Source organism: Littorina saxatilis, linkage group LG10 (genome assembly GCF_037325665.1).
Source record: "Littorina saxatilis isolate snail1 linkage group LG10, US_GU_Lsax_2.0, whole genome shotgun sequence".
NCBI lineage: Eukaryota > Metazoa > Mollusca > Gastropoda > Littorinimorpha > Littorinidae > Littorina > Littorina saxatilis.
In genome coordinates this window covers 30532883-30551410 of record NC_090254.1, presented here as the reverse complement: position 1 = coordinate 30551410, position 18528 = coordinate 30532883, and the positions used below count along the sequence as shown (strand labels likewise).

Below are 18528 nucleotides of genomic sequence, written 5' to 3'. Positions count from 1 at the left end.
AAAAGACCGCTCTCCATTTAGGATGTTTGAGAAAGGCAAGTTCATTGTTACACAGCTAGTATTGTCTCAGTCTCGCTTGTGTCTTCCGAACGAGCTTCTGGACAATTTGTCAGATAAGTTTATTTTCTGTATTATAAGTGTTCGTCTGTATGTACACTTAAAAGATCGCTGGGTCTAAGATCAGCGACTGTATCGTATTGTTTTGTAACCGTGCTTGTTTTTTTTGTTTAATACGAACAGCGGTTATCTATACTCTCCCAAAAAAGAAACTTGACACAGGTAAACATTGATTTTTTTCAAATATGTTAGAGGAAAACACCAAAATTCAGTTTGAAGATTGTTGTTAACCCGTGATTTGTAAAAATGTAAAAACATTTTACAAATGACGTCGAACCTAAAACCGCGATTTGTAAAAATGTAAAAATATCGCATTCCACAAAGTAATACATGCCTTTTATTATTATTAATATTTGTTGTTTAGAACCTCTATGCTGGGTAGTGGGGGGTGGTTTGGGCCCGATAGATAAAATATTACGATTTTTAGCACAACAAAGAAAACAAACCCGAATTTCCCAGCGATGGGACAATATAATAATGAGGAAAAAAAGAGAAAACAATCTAATAGATCCCTTGACTTTGGGGTAGCATGACTCTGTTGCTGCTAGCTTTCCACTGGGAGAAAGCGACCCGAATTTCCCAGCGATGGAACAAAATTAGGTAATGAAAAAAATTCTAAAAAAAATCTAACAGATCCCTTGACTTTGGGGTAGCGCGACTCTGTTGCTGCTAGCTTTCCGCTGGGAGGAAACGGCCCGAATTTCCTAGCGATGGGACAATAAAGTAATGAGAAGAAAAAAAAAGAGAAAAAAATCTAATAGATCCTTTGACTTTGGGGTAGCGCGACTCTGTTGCTGCTAGCTTTCCACTGGGAGGAAACGACTCGAATTTCCCACCGATTCGACAGTAAAGTAAAGAGAACAAAAATCTAATAGATCCCTTGACTTTGGGGTAGCGCGACTCTGTTGCTGCTAGTTTTCCACTGGGAGGAAGCAACCCGAATTTCCCAGCGATGGGACAATAAAGTAATGAATAAAAAAAATAAGAAAATTCTAATAGATCCCTTGACTTTGGAGATGACAAGAAAATATCGGGCGCATTTACGTGATTTGTAAAACATTTTACATGTTTTACATTTTTACAAATCACGGGTTAACAATTGTCAGTTACATTGTTGCTAACCACTAAACCACAAAATAAACATCATTGAACCGAGAATTCACTAGGTGGTCGTCCTTTTATTGAATTGCAAACATCTTGTCTGCACGAAAAGAGATGAGAAAGCCATATCAACCGCAATTCTGTGACACTCCCTGCGCCTGCAAGGTGCAGAAAATGCCACGACTGACTGAAGCCCAGTGCCATAATGATATTGTCAGGTTCAACTAATGAAGATGTTGCAAGGCATTTTGGTGTGTCCCAACAAACTGTATGTGCACTATGGAACCGCTTAAATGCCACTTAAAGTGTACAGGACAGACAAAGGTCAGTCCGACTTAGAGTCACCACACGGGCTCAGGTATATCATCGGTATATCAGGGTGCGACAGCTCCGTGAACGTTTCACAATACCGCTACGCAAATTCCGGGGGTGCCTCTCCCAAAAAAGAAACTTGAAAAAAGAAACATCATGGCGCGATGCACATGGTTTTTGTGCAGACAATATTTTTGCAATTCAAAAAAAGGGCGACCACCCAGTAAAGTCTTGGTTCAATGGTTTAGTGGTTAGCAACAATGTAACTGACAATCTTCAAACTGAATTTTGGTGCTTTCCTCTAACATATTGGGAAAAAAATCAATGTTTACCTGTGTCAAGTTTCTTTTTTGGGGAGAGTATATATACAATGCTGCTAGAATGTGAAACAAATGTAGCCTAATGTCACAACCCTGCATCATGACAGCTGGCTTCTTTTCCTTTTCTTTTAATAATAATAATGATAATAATAATAATGATAATAATAATAACTGGATATTTTTAAGTGCCTAACCCTGTGGCTCTTGGCCCTTTTTGGTATGAGCGTCCATTTGAATAGATTTAACATGTTTTGTCCAAAAAGCTTTCTTTTCATCTTACGTTAAAATGGGACACAAAATGATGGTATCAATAAAGGTTTGGTCCAGTGTGTTACTTACGCATCCAAGGCAGCCCCCAGAGCCGCCCCTTCGTTGTCTCCCGGGATGTTAATGCCAGCGCCCATGTCTAATAGCGCCACCACCGCCTTGCGTTTGCCTTGGTGACTAGCCGCTATCAAGGGAGTTAAGCCGTTGTGAGCTTTATTTATCTGAAAGAAGAAATGTTTGCATATAATAAACTCACTGCAAGAACACGTGTATACGTACGCGACACGGATAACCTAATTTGCTTCATTTAGGTTTCGGGGTACTGCTTGTTGTCTTTCCTTCCTTCTTTTCTTCCTTCCTTCTTTCTTCCTTTTTCCTCCTTTTTACATTCACTTGACAGACAAATTTAACGAAGGCTTCGTCTCCCGATTCATGTGTGTGTATGTGTGTGTGTCAGTGTTTGGGTCTATAATAAGCATTTCTAAAAATAGAATAAAAAATAAAAAAGATCTTTATGAAAATAAATGCATTGGGGGGAATTCGCTTGTTTCGTTTTTCTTCGTTTTTTAGGATAGCACTATTTGATGACGTCCTTTTTTGCGTTTCAAAAAATGTTGAGTTGGCACTGTGGCTGCGGTATTTTACAAGTGATTTCCATTCTATAATTTCCTGAATTTTGAGCATATTTTCAACGTAAAATTTCACACATGCAAAAGACGGGTGTCCACAGCGAAGTGAATCTAGTGACATGAAGTACTTCACTTGCTTACCTGGTGACCCGGGCCATTAGCGCGTTGCCGCTTTGTAAGGGGGAGGGGTTGTCTTGACATTTAGTAGTTTAAATGAAGACCGATTTAACAGGCCCTCCCGAAAAATTATTCCATTTAAAAAATGCTAATGGTCTCCGTGCCAGGAACCGATTTAGCGTAAAACACAAATCCCTGATCAGTGGGGTTTGAAGACAGTTACGAAAAACAAAGTACCAAGATGCCTGAAATGATCCATGCAGATGACAACAATCCTCACCAGAGCTGGGTTTGCGCGACACATCTCCTTGACTTTAACAGTGTCTCCCTGTGCGATAGCGGCCTGCAGCTTCCCTTCCTCCTTGCTCTCGTCGGGCGTCATGATGGTCCCTAGGCCTCCCAAGCCTCCTGTGCCAATAAGGCTGCTGAGACCACCGAGGCCTCCTAGGCCTCCCAGGCCACCTAGTCTGCCAAGACCTCCTTGGCCTCCCATTCCAAGCAGATCGCTGAGTCTTATGCGTGTTCCTCCTCCTCCTCCTCCTCCTCCTCCTCCTCCTCCTCCTCCTCCTCCCAAACGCGCGAGATGCTCACGCACTGAAAAATGAAAACTGGCAGCTCTGAAACTGAACAGATCTTAAAGCTCCACCCCGCCTCACATGAGGTTCACAGAACGATGGAATATTCCACAAAATAAACAATTCTAACCTTATGGAACCCACTTTGCAATAGCATTTAACAGTAATAAATGACACAGTTCGCTTGAATAGCTATTTAGCATGCGTGAACCGCACACCAGCTCTCAACCCCCGAGCCGTCGTGGCCCTGTGTGACAAACGTTCCTTTTTTTACATACGTGATGAATGTAGTCGACAGTTTGTGGTTTCAATGCGACTCTGTATCTGCAATAGCATGTTATTGTGTACCTCTGAATCAAAAATACAACAAATGACTGATCATAGGGACACAAACCGAGTGGCGGCGACTTCAAACAAACTAGCGGTTATCGGAAAATTAGTCTGCTTGGGCAATGGTAAGATGCAGCTCATTTGATGCAATAATGTCCCTGTCGCGGAAGTAGGCTAACGTGCGTGTGCGCGCAATAAATAGGGTAAGGCGGGGGGGGGGGGGTAAATTGAACAGGGGAGGGGGTAAATTGAACAAGGCGAATATTTTAATAGTTCGTGTAACAATTTTTTATGTCACTGTATTTTTACGTTACTGGTATTTGTCAATGACGTTTGTATAAGAAAAAAATGGCGCAACGACTAACAACGGGTGGCAGGTAAGAACTTTTAGAATATGTTAGCTGAATGTCGCTCAGCTTGATGTCTAACTTTTTGAGTATTGATGTTAGAAAATTGCAATATCTCTACTCTCTGGTCTTTCAGTCATGGAAATGGTCTTAAGAAGACACGAAGAAAGCTCTGGCAGCAATGAAAGATAGTCGGGCTTGGGTTTGATACCCATACAAATGAGTTCGGCTAATTTGAACTTTACCCTGTTCAATTTACCCGACTATAGTCGAACAATTTGAACTTTTTTTAAATTTCAAGAAAAAAAGTCCGTGTGTTGACAAAACACATAAGATCCTTTATTTCACTTGCATATATATATGTGTAGGTCTAACCCGAATCTTGAGATATAACCCCACCGTCTTTGCTTACCGACTTCTATGGGCCAGTCTAGTTCTTAGGGTGTCCAAATTACCCCCTTTTACCTACTCAATCTACACAGACACAACAACTAACAGTATCAAATGGTTGAAATCTAAGTCGACCAGCATTTTCAAAAAGCCAAAGTTGTATCGTTTTCGGTATCCCACTTCCCCGTCATCAATCAAAAGAGCTGCAAGTTGCGTACACCAGTCAACCCATGCACTCAGTTTGCTTGACGTACATCCGAGCTCCCTACCTTCAAACTGATAAAACTTCGAACTGTACTGACTTTGTTTTGATGATAAAAGAATTCTTTGGTGTTTTAACAATGTTTATGTAAAATGCTGTCAATGTATTATTTACATGTTAAAAGTTAGGTCTAGCGCCATAACGAGGCTTCCGATTTTTGTTGATAGAAATCCGTCTGTCCACGCAAAAATAAATTCTTTGAAAAATGCTCGCTCTTTATGGAGGGCACCTAGCGGTAAGTGTTTAAACGAAAGGGTGTGTAAAAGCCTGACAGTGTCCGTGGCCAAAAAGTGGTGGTGGGCCGGGAGGCGGAGGGTGGCATTAAAATCTAACAATGAACCGTCACATAGAATTCAAATGTCACTGTGAAACGTCGAATCTAACAATGAACCGTCACATAGAATTCAAATGTCACTGTGAAACGTCGAATCTAACAATGAACCGTCACAAAGAATTCAAATGTCACTGTGAAACGTAGAATCTAACAATGAACCGTCACATAGAATTCAAATGTCACTGTGAAACGTCGAATCTAACAATGAACCGTCACATAGAATTCAAATGTCACTGTGGGCCAACAAACGTGTTTCCATACTTCACAAGTCTTGTTGTATCTTCGCTGAATATGACAAATGGATAGTGGGTCGGGCAATAACACTCATGATTATGCCGAGTGCTGAATTTTTTCTGAGTCTTTCTTTTATAAGTTTGGCAAAGGAGAGACTTCTGTACCTGACAAGTGTTATGTTTAAAACCGTTATATCTTCAAATGTTAAAATGTATTTCCAACACTGATGAACAATACCTTGACACGATGTATTTGGAACAAGATGTGTCAGTGTCAAAGATGAAAGCGTTGTTTCGGTTGCTGTTTAACCTCCTCGGAAAATGCAATTTTTAGAAAAATCTCATTTACAAATTATTACTCATATAAAGACCCTCCGAGGAAAGGCTCAGATTCAAGGCGGGAGGATCTTCGGTCACCGAGAGACTGCACGCACAGACATAGACTGTACGGCACAGCCCAATATCAATGTGAACCAATCTATGGCTGTACGTGCACCCTTTCCCCGTTGTCATTGTGAACCAATCCATAGCTGTACGTGCTAGCACCCTTTCCCCGTTGTCATTGTGAACCAATCCATAGCTGTACGTGCTAGCACCCTTTCCCCGTTGTCATTGTGAACCAATCCATAGCTGTACGTGCTAGCACCCTTTCCCCGTTGTCATTGTGAACCAATCCATAGCTGTACGTGCTAGCACCCTTTCCCCGTTGTCATTGTGAACCAATCCATAGCTGTACGTGCTAGCACCCTTTCCCCGTTGTCATTGTGAACCAATCCATAGCTGTACGTGCTAGCACCCTTTCCCCGTTGTCATTGTGAACCAATCCATAGCTGTACGTGCTAGCACCCTTTCCCCGTTGTCATTGTGAACCAATCCATAGCTGTACGTGCTAGCACCCTTTCCCCGTTGTCATTGTGAACCAATCCATAGCTGTACGTGCAAGCACCCTTTTCCTGTTTTTACAGGAAGACCCGCCAAGGAAAGACACAGTGGGTTTCTAGTCCACACAAGAGGCACTGCCCAGTGTCATACTATTGAACCAGTCTATAGATATGTTCAGCCCTAAGCAAGCAACCTTTCCCTACACTCACAGGAAGACCCACAGAGAAAGAACTCGGCAGAGTTGTTGTCCAGACGGAACGACTGTACAGCACAGTCCCTTGTCCAGACCAAAAACAACCTCACAACAGACTTCTGATCCCACAAAACCGCTTACAGCTACAAGAAGCTCATCGCCGTTTGCCCTTTACTCACAAGACGAGCCGCCCAAGAAAGACTGAGTGGAGTCGTCCCCACCAGAGGCCCCTCGTCCACCGATAGACTGCACTGCATACCCCGGGGCAGGGTCACAGCAGGCAGGGGAGAAGTTGTAGGTCTTGTCACCGAAACTCACTGTCAGGTCCTCGTCACTGCCCACTTCGGTCACCTGCCCTACTTTTCCGGCAGTCTGAAAAAAATAAATGATACATAATGCGGTTCCTGTAGAGGAGACAACTGATATTTTCCCAGCTATATGTGTTTACCTCTTCACATTCCTCAGACATTGCTTAATTAAATACAGTAAATCTTAGACCTCATCGTTGAAAGGTCGACCCAACTAAGATGATTTAACATGAACGGCGAATCAAGTTATATGCCTTTTCAAATCCTAACATCAGTATGAATGACACATCAGACGAAAGCTGATTACAGGGGAAATCCTACCCGGTCCATGCTGGACCTCCATCCCAGACGTTCGTTCCAGACGCGCAGGTTGAAGAGGTCGTCCTTGATTCGCACCGTGTCGCCCGTGCTGTACCTGTGCACCTTGAGCAAGGCGGCAGGGTTGAACCTGAACACCACCTTGCCCAGTCTCAGGCCCACTGTGCCCGGGGGCTTCAGTCGTGTCACCACACCTACCTGCCCGATTTTCTGAAAGCACAATGAGAAATATGGTATCTGTGATCGATTTAGTTTTTGTTTTTAATGAAACATTATTATATACACTCGGCAAAAAAATAATTGCATCCATTCTCGAACCCCAACAAAGACATTCAAACTTTCTATTTCATTAAAGACCATCCACTTGGCTATCTAGCACAATTTTCAGATCAGAGATGTCTATTACATCTCAACAAATATATGTAACGATACGAAATTTTACCCGAAGTACGTTTCGTATGTTGAAATAGGATCCTGAAAGTTTCCAAGCAATCAATCAGGTCTTTGCTGGAATACAGCGCTTTTTGTCATGGTACCCCTCAAATTTGACGCATTAACCTCTCGTTTTCGACCGCTCATGCGATCGACACCTGCATCGGTGAAAATGACATAACACAAGGAATACGTAAGATAGCAGAACAAAACAACCTGTTCTGTTCTCGAATGTAAAAGTCGCCAAGTTGCGCCTATTCTGAATTTTTTTGATTTTTTATTTGGCACCTTACGTTTTGTGGGGTCGATTTTGGGGTTACCCTTACTTCGGCGGCGGTCACGTGACCCCTGCTAAAAATCTTTGATCCAAAAAGTGTGCCAGATAGCCAAGTGGACGGCGTTTAATTACGGCATAGACAGTTTGAAGAAAATGACTCTGGAATGAATTTATTAGTTGGGGTGCAATACGGTTTTTTGCCGAGTTTAGTTCATTTATCATTTTAGAACAAGTAATTTATGTAATGTATAAAAAGTGCCCACTTCAGCTTACTTCAGATGGGATATTGTTGAGAAGAACAAAACCTAGTATTTACAATGCAAAATTGTCAAAATGTCGTCTATAATAATGGGCCATGTGACGATTTTTACCTTCTTTCTAGCATCAGTAATATTTCGAGTAGGGCACCTGAAAATCACATAAGCAATACATTGTGTTGTAATTGTGGGGAATTCTGCAGACGAGTACTCACCCGGAGCATACGTGCCGTGAAACCTCCGAAGTCCAGTTGCATATCCTTCAGTGTTTCCATGGGCACACCGATCACCGCTCTGTCTCCGATCTTGTAATCCCCTGTGCCGTATGGTTCATTTGTGATTTCTTCCCTTTGGTCGGTAGGCGGAACGGAGACTGTTTCTGACTTCACGTCCGCTGTTGCTGTTGCTCCCAGTTTTGTTGGAGCGGATGTTGCCAGATCTTCCCTTACGGCACCTGGTTCTTTTTCTTGTGCTAGTGCTGCTTCTGCTCCTTCCAGTTCTGTTATTTTGGACATCTTTTCATTTTCAGCTTCTGTTGCTGATTCGCCGTGTGTAGTGTGAGTATTTTTTTCTTGTGCTTTTACTGTTGCTTCTGCCTCTTCCGCTTTCAGAGAGCTATCTGTTTCAGTTTTTCGATCGTCTTTTGCGTCTGGTACTGTTGATTGTTCATCGTCCAAACAGTGTGTGTCCGTCATGCTCGTGTCATCTCTGTCTTCATCGCTGTCTTCTTCTTTATCATCTCTGCCAGGGGTTGCACCATCCTCAGCTGTACCGAAACTTGCTGCATCTGCCAAACCTTGACAATCTTCCGATGTCTGTCTGCTCGCTCTACCCTCTTCCCTCTCTTCTGAAGGTGTTTCTTTTGTTTCGCATGTAAAGCCAGGGTCGGTAAGTATTGAAGAACTTTCATTGTTCAAAGCTTCCTTCTTGACGTTATCTGAAGCTGTAGCTGCAGTGTGTGTAGTGTCTGAGGAATCATCGCCTTCCTGTGAAGGGAGCTCTGCTTCCATTGCCTCTTCGGACTCTCCTCTCCATTCTACTTGTTTGGCTTTTGAACTTTCTTGTCCCATCTCAGAATCTGATGCCGCTTCCTCTCCCACTTCTTCATCAAGGCTGCCTTCTTGATCAAAAGTGGATGCTGGTGAAAGAGCCGAGTCTTCAAGACACGTGCTTTCTAGTGATCTTTCTGGAGACACTAGTGAAATTGCCATTTGCAGTGATGCCCTGGAAACATAGCCACTTTCTTGTGACCTGTCTTCGGAGTCAGTTGACTTTGTGTCTTCATTCAACTCTGTTCCTATGTAGAGTTGTTGTGCCTCTTGTGCACAGCTTTCCGTTGCTTGCTTAGGAGAAGAAGTGCCTGATTGATGTAATGTTACCAAATCCTCAATCTCGGCCCCTAGGCATTTCTCAGCCGCAGCAGAATCTCTAGCAGTCACTTCGTCTTCACCAGCATCGCCACGTTCTGTTTCATCTCCAAAGGGGCGTGCTCGTAATGACGGCAAAACATCGTTTGCTTCTAGTCCGTCAGTTGAACCTGAACTAGATGACCATGGAGAACTCTCGGCTATCCTTTCTGCAGGTTCTACTGCCCCAACGCTGAGCAAAGAGTCGACGCCATCGAAGATGTCTAGGCTGTCAACATCCATGTCACTGTCGTCACTGGCGTTGTCCTGAGCCACCTCCAGGAGAACGGACAGCTCAGGTTGCAGAGTCTCTCCGCCTTCAGTCTTGCTGCACTCCGTCTGATGGTCTTCCCTCTGCCAGTCTTGGGCTGAGACACCGGTCTCCCTGGTGGTAGGTTCCCCTCTCTGTCCTTGAGAACTGTATGCAGCAGACGCTGTCACGATGGCCCTCACAATGACTGCCGGTGGACTTTGATTGTCTCTATCGTTATCTCCCAGGTAGAAAGCTGAAGTCTCAATCTCTGCTGTCTCTTGGGTGTCTCCAGTTTCTTGGTCTCTTGCTGTTTCCATGACTGCGCTTTTTGGACCAGCCAAAGTTTCATCAACGAGTAATGAGCGTGCTGTGGTGGGATACCGCGTGTCTGATGCTGAGTGGTTTCCGTGATCCATGGTGATGCTTGCAGGATCAGGTCTAGCTGATGTCGTCTCCAGTAAATATCCACAAGCTGATCTGTTGCTGATGGTTGAAGACGTGTCTGTGTCTTCTTTGAGTGTTGGCCCTGCCATTGGCTCAGCTTTTGTTGTCTCTTTTCCTGACATTTCCTTGTTTGTCAGTGTTGTGAAGTCGAGTGTATCTGGTGAAACAATAGCAACGAATTGTTTTAATTCGGAAATTCTTACATCATAAGAAATTGTCCGGTCAGGAATTAAAGCTGACTGACTATTAGGGTTTAACGTCCTCTTAGACCAACTGGTCTATATTGGGACAGGTATTGGTAATACGCTAAAGATATGGTGTGATACTTTGATTCGAACAAGCCCGCTGTGGCTGTCTTCTTCGACACACCAGCATTGGGTTTGTCTCGTCAAAGTATCGAAATCGAAATACGATCATGATAATCAGAGACGAGAGATGATGCATGCGTGTCTTCGTGTTTTCCAAGCCCTGAGACTTTCGCTGTGAACGTGGGATCTTTTTCGTGCGCATGTGTGCACACGGGGGTGTTCGGACACCGAAGAGAGTCTGCACAAAGTTGACTCCGAGAAATAAATCTCTCGCCGAACGTGGGGATCGAACCCACGCTGATAGCGACCAACTGGCTACACAGCCAGCGCGCTACCAACTGAGCTGGTTCTTGTGTATGACTGTGTACATAAGGAGTGCCTTGGAGAATGGTGAACACATGAGCTTGTGGCGATCATCTTTTTTTGAGGATGAAAGTCGCTTGTTCATTTCAATGCTTGTTATTCTCTCAAGTGCCGGGAGAATGGTTCCGAATAACTCTCACTTACTCTATTACACATGTCGTATGCATGTAGAGCGCTAACTTCCCTTTGTTTATAAGATCTCTGAACAGCGCTTTGCCTCATTTGTTTAAGATTCTTAGTACTTACATCATAAGACATTCTGAAAGAGTGTCCATTTTCATGTATACTATAGGAGCACAAAACTGTTGAAACAAGTGCATAACAAAATAACAAAAGTTCCATACACCTCCATCAGACAAGGGTGAACGAGGTTGAGTGGGGTTGGATTTCATTGTTACTACTATGCTGGCATCACATTCAATCAAGAAGATCAATAGAATTAAGCGGACAAGATAAAATCAATAAGAACGTCTAGTAGAACAGTGACAGCAGCAGTAATGAGAAGGGGCATAATCAGTATCGTATGCAGTAACAAGAAAACTGTGAATAGAACTAAGAACAAGCCCCTCAACAGATAGCCTGGGTCCAGATTGATTAACAATAGAAAAGAGTGAGTCATCTGATCTTTACCCAAACAAGGAAGATGGTCTCTGTAGTAAAAACCGCCTGCCTCCTCCTCTGTGCACGTGATGTCCACGTGACCCTCGAAAGCCAATCGGTAGACGTTGGCCTGGCCGTTGGGCCATCGTACTTTAGCCAGGTTTTTCTTGTTGTGGCTGTTGGGTTCATCCTTCAACTCCATCAGTTCACCCTCGCTCCCTGGTCCGCCTACGTCAACATAAATTAATGGATGGATGGATAGATTGATTCATTCTTTCATTTATCCATTCACAAAGGAAGGAAATCTTCATCTCGGCTTTAACCTGTGTCAGTCCTTTCCTCTTTCGGCAGTCGCGATCATTATGAATAAGATATGATGTTCTCTTTTGTTAAAAATTAACTCTTTTTTTATGATGACTTTCTTGAGTCAGTATTTTGTTCGCGGACTGACCATGTAATCAAAATGTTGTGAAGTACTTTTCAAATTTGTAACGGTACGTAAAGTAATAATGTGTAAAGTTTGCTCTGATAGTTCTTAAATTAAAAAAAACATGCTTATCTATTACCCTCGATAACAAAGATCTTGTCTTGTCTTGTCTTGTCTTGTTTTGTCTTGTCTTAATTGTTTTGTCTTGTCTCTCTCTCTCTCTCTCTCTCTCTCTCTCTCTCTCTCTCTCTCTCTCTCTCTCTCTCTGCCTATTACCGTCCTGATTCTCCCACTTCCAGTCTTTTCCTCGTGTGACCTTTGCTCCCGGAAACAGTCCCATGGCCCGGACTCTGACGCTGATCTTTCGTTTCTTCATCAGCTTCCTGTGTGCATTGTGCAAACGTCAAGTTACTTCAAGTGGCATGCAGAGATAATCGGCTTACGCAACGTTTAAAAGATTTTATTATTCAACAAACGGGCGCAGTGGCGTAGTGAAGGACATCGGCCTCTTAATCGGAAGGTCGTGAGTTCGAATCCCGGCCACGGCCGCCTGGTGTTTTTTTCCCCTGGCGCAGCAAGACGGACGAGAGGGACCTCCAGTAGCTGAGGTTGGATTCCTTTGAGGCTTGGAGCCCGGCGCTGCCTCACCCTGGAGGGACCTCAGTGGGCGAGCGCCTTGAGTGTCGCTTCTATCTGATGGTGTCATGGTTGGCGTTGATGCGTGGTACCATGGTTTGTTAGAGTGCGCCGTGCAGCCAAGTACCTCCGTCTTCAGGACTCGAGGTTTCTGTTGGGGTTACCTCACCCTTAGCTCATGGCCCATACGTCCTACCCTGAGAGCACAGGGGGGAGGATTTGCCGGGATCCCACCCGGAGCTAGGGTTTTAATGCGCCCATAATCGCATTGGATGAGTCCCGCGCCGTCGAAGGGCAATGGAGCATTTTGAAGAGAGTAGCAGTGCCGCCTGCTACCCCACTCCACCCTGGTAGGAAACACCGCCAGTTTGGTCCGCGGCCGCAAGCGGCTGGTCTTCATATCTGAAGTTTGTTCCCCTATCCGCCACCCGGGGACGCGCTGGGTTGGGAGTGGTCGCCCCACTGAAAATCCCACACTGGATTAAAGAAGTTCAGCCTGTCCCAGGCCTGGTGGGTTAAGGGTGGAGATTGTTCCGATATCCCAGGTCAACTAATGTGCAGACCTGCTAGTGCCTCATCCCCCTTCGTGTGTACACGCAAGCACAAGACCAAGTGCGCACGGAAAAGATCCTCTAACCCATGTCACAGTTCGGTGGGTTATAGAAACTCGAACATACCCAGCATGCTTCCCCCGAAGGCGGCGTTTGGCTGCCTGAATGGCGGGATGAAAACGGTCATACACGTAAAAACCCACTCGTGCAAAATCATGAGTGAATGTGGGCATTTCAGCCCATGAACGAAGAAGAAGAACAACAACAACAAAATTGAGCTGATCATATTAATATGCAAACTTGTTCGAACGGAACAAATAGTTTAGAATACTACGCTCATGTGAAATTGCCAATTTTTTTAATTTTGTATTATTGTTGAGAGCCAAGCCGTATGCCTTCACTTTTCCGACAAGTGTCAAGGAGTGATACATTTTTAAAGCGGTAAAAAACTCGCCTTAGACTGAGTTTTTGTCAGAATTCCCCCTCCCTCTCTCACCCCACCCCCTTTTATATGGAACTATTTTGCCAATAACTGATTCACTCTTACTCCAAGACTTTTCGAATTTTTAAGTTTGTGGAATTCTTCCCTTTTATCCCCAATACTGATACTTGGGTGGGGATGGGAACAATTGGATGAGAGATCGGAAGACGTGGGATTTGATCAGGAAATGGAAGCGACGTATTGGCTACCGAAAAATACAATCTTTGTCTAATAGAAGACATGTGTTACCTACCCCTCTGTCCCGGGAAAGTCGATACGCAGAAACTGATGACGTATGTTATGTTTGTCGTCTGCGTAGCACAGAGAGCACAGTTCATACCCGTGGCAGTCTTTGCACCTCCACAGAATTCCAGGGATTCCTTCCTCCTTGCACTCTGCACACGTGGCGCCTTCGTGGTGCACACCTGTAAGTTACATTTGACAACGCAAGTATTTTTAGGCAACGGAAAACAATGCATCAAACAAACGTGTCAAGCAAGTCAAACCGAGTTAAGATATCGCGATAAACCCCTAGGGATGTACACAAACATGAAGGGAGAAAAATAAAATGGAAACAAATCAAAACAAATGAAAAATTCGGCAGAATTGTGAACGCGTTCATCTTCATACCATAACAAAGAAAACACATGAAACGAGGCGCATTCAACATCCATTCATAGTGCAGTCAACAATCTGAAAGTACCGACGGTAGTATAGTCTACACGTTGATCACAGCTCGTGAAATATCCTCACATAATTATGGGTTTTTTAAACAGTAATGAAAATACAAAAACAAGCAAACAAGAACACACACACGCACGCACGCACGCACACGCACACTGACGCACACACACACACACACACACACACACACACACATACACACCCACACATACATCATTTTAATTTCCCGGAACATTTTCGCAAAATGGCTCCTTATTGGGTGTACCATATTTTAACCTTACTCACCCACAGTAGCAGTGTCAAAGACCCTCAGGTCAAACTTTCCGTCCTGTCCCGCTCTGCACGTGCTTTCCGTGCCGATGTCCCACAACACTTGCACCAAGCCGTTGCTAAGCAACGCTTGCACCGTTACAAGGTGACCTTCACCTCCGTCTGTGTCTCCGTCTTCCCAGTGAGGTCCCCTGAGCACGCGCACACCTCCTATGTGCGGCTTGTCCGACATCTTTGTGATCCTGGTTAACCCTGTTGTTTAAATATATTAAATGAATGTACCTCACGTCAAACAATATTCCAGATTACTGCACTTTTGTTTTAACAAACTTTCATTACGTCTTACGTTATGAACTTGAAAGGAAATATAGAAGTTATAACCATCTTCCTTTATAACTGCCCAGAACCATTCATCATAGATCGTAAGAAAACAGTTGTTGAGACATGACGGTTATTTTTTTTTAATGAAAGCAGATTACTTGGTTGGCTAGTTCAGTCGTTCTTTTGCTCGCCTCATGTGATATGGTTTGTTATGGGGGCCAGGAGGCCCCCATTCATACGGATAGTTTCGAGGTTGACCATGGGCAGCGCCATTTTGTTGTGAAATACGTCATCAGTTTGTGTACACAGGAAGTTGTGACATCCGTCACCCTATGGGAGGGGTGAAGGCAACATTGTTCATCAGTAGAAAGTTGTGAAATCCGTCACCCTATGGGAGGGGTGAAGGCAAAATTGGTCATCACTGAGTTTGTGTAACACAGGAAGTTGTGAAATACGTCACCCTATGGGAGGGGTGACGGCAAAATTGTTCAACAAAAACATCATAGGTCGAACTGTGCAGGGTCAACCGCAACAAACTCAAACCATTCACAGGGTATTTGAGTGACTTATATACCGACATTTTTATTTCTTATTTTCAGCACAGGTGTAGGAAAAAATCATGAACCAAAATGTTATTTATTTTCTAATTTAACATTTGTTTTACAAATGTGACCATGGTCTTTCAAACATACAGTGACATTAAACATTGTTATGTTAAAAAATAAAAAATAAAAGCTTTTGTGCACAAATCAGAAAATACATTGTACATTTTACCTACAGGCCAAACCGTGAGTGTCTGTGGCAAAGCCCGACCCAGGAAATTGCACTGATTTTATTTTTAGATCAGTGGCAAATTGTCAAGAACAGGCGCTTGCATTTGGATGTGTCCAATGATAGTAGGTTTGGTTGTGATCAATCAGAATAATGTAGGAATAAAAATGTATGACAGTTTGGTATGATGACATGTAATTCACATATGCTGAAATATAATATTATACATCATGTAATATTATTATGGCTGTTGCCATGACCATGAAGCCCAACAAAGGTTTAATGTTATGTAATTCAAAATACCAAAATCAAGCACCTATTAATCTCGTCTATGCGCGTGAAGATTGAGGCCTTCGTAAACGTTCAACGTTGGCCAATAATAATTTTAACAATGTTGTGTCGTTTTTTATTATGTTTTATTTTGTTGATCAATTGATAAATATGTCTTCCCAACATATTACAAATCAAACAGAAATAAAGTCTTAGAGAACTACAATAATTATTGTTGCCGTCAGAACCTTGCAAGGCCTCAACAACTGACAAAGCTGTGTGTGGAAGAATGTGGAAGTTACCGGCCCATGTCTGCCAGTAGCGGTTAGGTATAATAGCACTAATTTCACTGACGGAGCAATGAAGAGTTTGTGGTGTGGTGGTAAGTCGTCCGGAAAGGCGTTCGGATACGGCGAAAGCGGTCCGGGTTCGATTCCCAGCATGGGCGGATAATCTATTCTTTTGTTTTTTTGTGTGTTAAATTCTTGTTTATTATTATTATTTATTATGAACGTTTTAATGTTTTGTTTTACTCTAATTAATTGTTTTAATGTTTAAAATAAATAAATAAATAATTAATTAAATTTTGTTTTTAAATCTTAGGCCTGCGGCCAGGGGGGGGGAGTATACCGGTACCATTTGAGAATCAGACCAAATGAGAATTGAACCATTTGAGAACATCCTTTTTTTCAAACACTACGGCCTGCCGTGCGGCCCGGGGGGGTTCACATGGTTTGTTTGTTTTTTTGTTTCAGACCCACACCCATATATACACACATTTCACATTTAAACCATTTGTCGGCCCCCTCGATATTTATCGACTAAGTTCCTTGTAAGTTCTTTGGCTAGTTTGCCAAACGCATTCAAAGGAAGCTGATGTAATTTATTGTACAAGGAGAAAACGAGTTCTTGAAAGCAGTTAACACAGTGACAAGCAAAACGTACGTTAAATGCAGGAAATACTGCATCTTCAACCCAAATTATCAGAATATTGAATGGTTTAGTGTAATAACAAGTTAAGCTAATCTCCTTACCTCTGTTTTACTCGTCGCGATATAACCTTCGTGGTTGAAAACGACGTTAAACACCAAATAAAGAAAGAAAGAACCTCTGTCTTGACAAACGGTGTGTAAACATCGTTACAAGTAACAACATTCGCGTACATGCAGGTCGAGTAATCAGGTTTTCCCGAAACGGGGAAATTCTTATTATATCGGGTGTTGTATCGGCGTGCGTCAGCGCAAGAAAACTTGACCCAAATGTATGAGGTTATTTTGTTATTTTGTTTGCCACGAAGGGCCATGTCAGGGCGATATGTATGAGGTTGTATGTGTGTGTGTGTGTGTGTGTGTGTTTGGCCATGCCAAAACTTGAAACTATTGATTGTTAACGCAGAAGCATATCAAGCTTGTACATATGGGATACGCCCTACTCACTTTAACGCACCACTAAGTGTCCAGTCTGCAAGGACCGTGTCTGTAAACTTTCTGTAGCTCTCTCACAGAACTTCGTTCAACGGTGGTTAGTGCACTTGAGACTCGCAGCTTACACAGCGAGTAGACAGATATAGTGTTGGGCAAGTTTCGACATCCGTCCGACAGCCTTGATTTATTAATTCTGTCAGCGTCAGCTCAAGAGCTTATTCCGTGTCGATAAATTTAGATCGTCGACCACGTCATTTACCTTGACCTTGACCTTACAAGTGACGAGCATTAGGGAAGAGCTACAAAGTAAGATGGCCGTGTGCACGACTGATTCGGTCACCTTCTCCGATCTGTCCAGACTTTTACATGGCAAAATATCATTCCTTCACTTGCAGACATACAAAAACATCGACTGCCTAGATAGTTTCTGTGCAGGGTGAGAATGTTTTCATGAATTAATTTTGTAACGGACACCAGTTTCCATCAGCCAGATTGATTCATGAAAACCTACTCACTCTTCACAAGAAGCAGCCAGGCAGTTGATTTTGGGTATGTGTCCAAGTGGTCGATCCTATGGCCAGATCTGAGATAGTGACCCGAAATGCTTAGACGGGAAGGACTGTGCTTCGCTGATTGGCTATTTCGTGTTGCAGCATTGCATCTCAGTCTTCTATATTTGCTTTACATTTAATATGGCATTAGGCCCGGCTACACGACTTCACTTTCGCTGCAGCTATCTTCATATAGGTTTTAGGGACGATAAACAAACGTATAACCGACCAACCTTCAGCGATCTATGGATATAGTTTCAGTAACATATTTTTGACATGCGTGCAAAATGTTCAACACTAACCTGAATATTCACATGAGGATGATCAGTGCGTGTGCATTGTTCATGCAAACGCAAGGAACACTTCCCTGTTGAAAATTAGTCGCAGGAAAACCCTATGACACAGAGGCCTTACGCTCGTCGCTGATGTGCATCAGTGTTTCAGCTTGTCTAGTCATGGCTCTTTAGCAGTGGGCGATGGGAGATATTGACACATAGTAGGTCATTTGAAAAGTACATTTTGACGACAAGTTCAAGATCTTACCTAAACGAATAATGACACTGATGAAAGGTCCTGTAACAACAGTATATGCGGTGAATGGAGCTTTTTCACTCACAATGTCGCGATGGACTGAGCACTTACCGCCATTACGTTTGTGTGGCGATTCTGGGAAAGTGTATTTTGTCCGATTGAGTCATTGAAGTTTTTGTATTTCCTGGCAACTCTTGTCTCACTTCGTGTGTGCGCATGCGGAGTGTGTGTGGGTG

The 18528-nt window shown here is 43.2% G+C and overlaps 2 protein-coding genes across 2 annotated transcripts in view; both read right to left on the bottom strand.

Annotated features, from left to right (window-relative positions):
* LOC138979010 (uncharacterized) overlaps nt 1–3381 on the bottom strand; it is a 27345-nt gene extending 23964 nt beyond the window's left edge. Inside the window, exons 1-2 of the mRNA XM_070351822.1 lie at nt 3144–3381; nt 2190–2338 (exon numbers count right to left, since the gene is read on the bottom strand). Coding sequence (XP_070207923.1) covers nt 2190–2338; nt 3144–3356 — 362 coding nt within the window. The 5' untranslated portion in view covers nt 3357–3381. The remainder of the gene's footprint in view (nt 1–2189; nt 2339–3143) is intronic.
* On the bottom strand, nt 3377–18528 carry LOC138979065 (enolase-phosphatase E1-like). The gene is made up of 10 exons (XM_070351877.1): nt 18305–18528; nt 14440–14676; nt 13724–13895; nt 12079–12185; nt 11406–11603; nt 8217–10261; nt 7039–7245; nt 6589–6781; nt 5040–5095; nt 3377–3457 (listed from the first exon to the last, which is right to left on the bottom strand). The coding sequence occupies exons 2-10, from the start codon at nt 14654–14656 to the stop codon at nt 3377–3379; spliced, it is 3276 nt and encodes a 1091-aa protein (XP_070207978.1). The 5' UTR covers nt 14657–14676; nt 18305–18528.

Excerpts from the sequence above, each read along its gene's own strand:
- LOC138979065 (XM_070351877.1), bottom strand. The coding sequence starts at position 14,656 with ATGTCGGACAAGCCGCACATAGGAGGTGTGCGCGTGCTCAGGGGACCT. Across the intron at positions 7,246-8,216 it reads TCACGGCACGTATGCTCCGG|AAAATCGGGCAGGTAGGTGT; the intron begins GTGAGTACTCGT and ends TTGTGCTTTCAG. Across the intron at positions 6,782-7,038 it reads GGAGGTCCAGCATGGACCGG|ACTGCCGGAAAAGTAGGGCA; the intron begins GTAGGATTTCCC and ends TATTTTTTTCAG.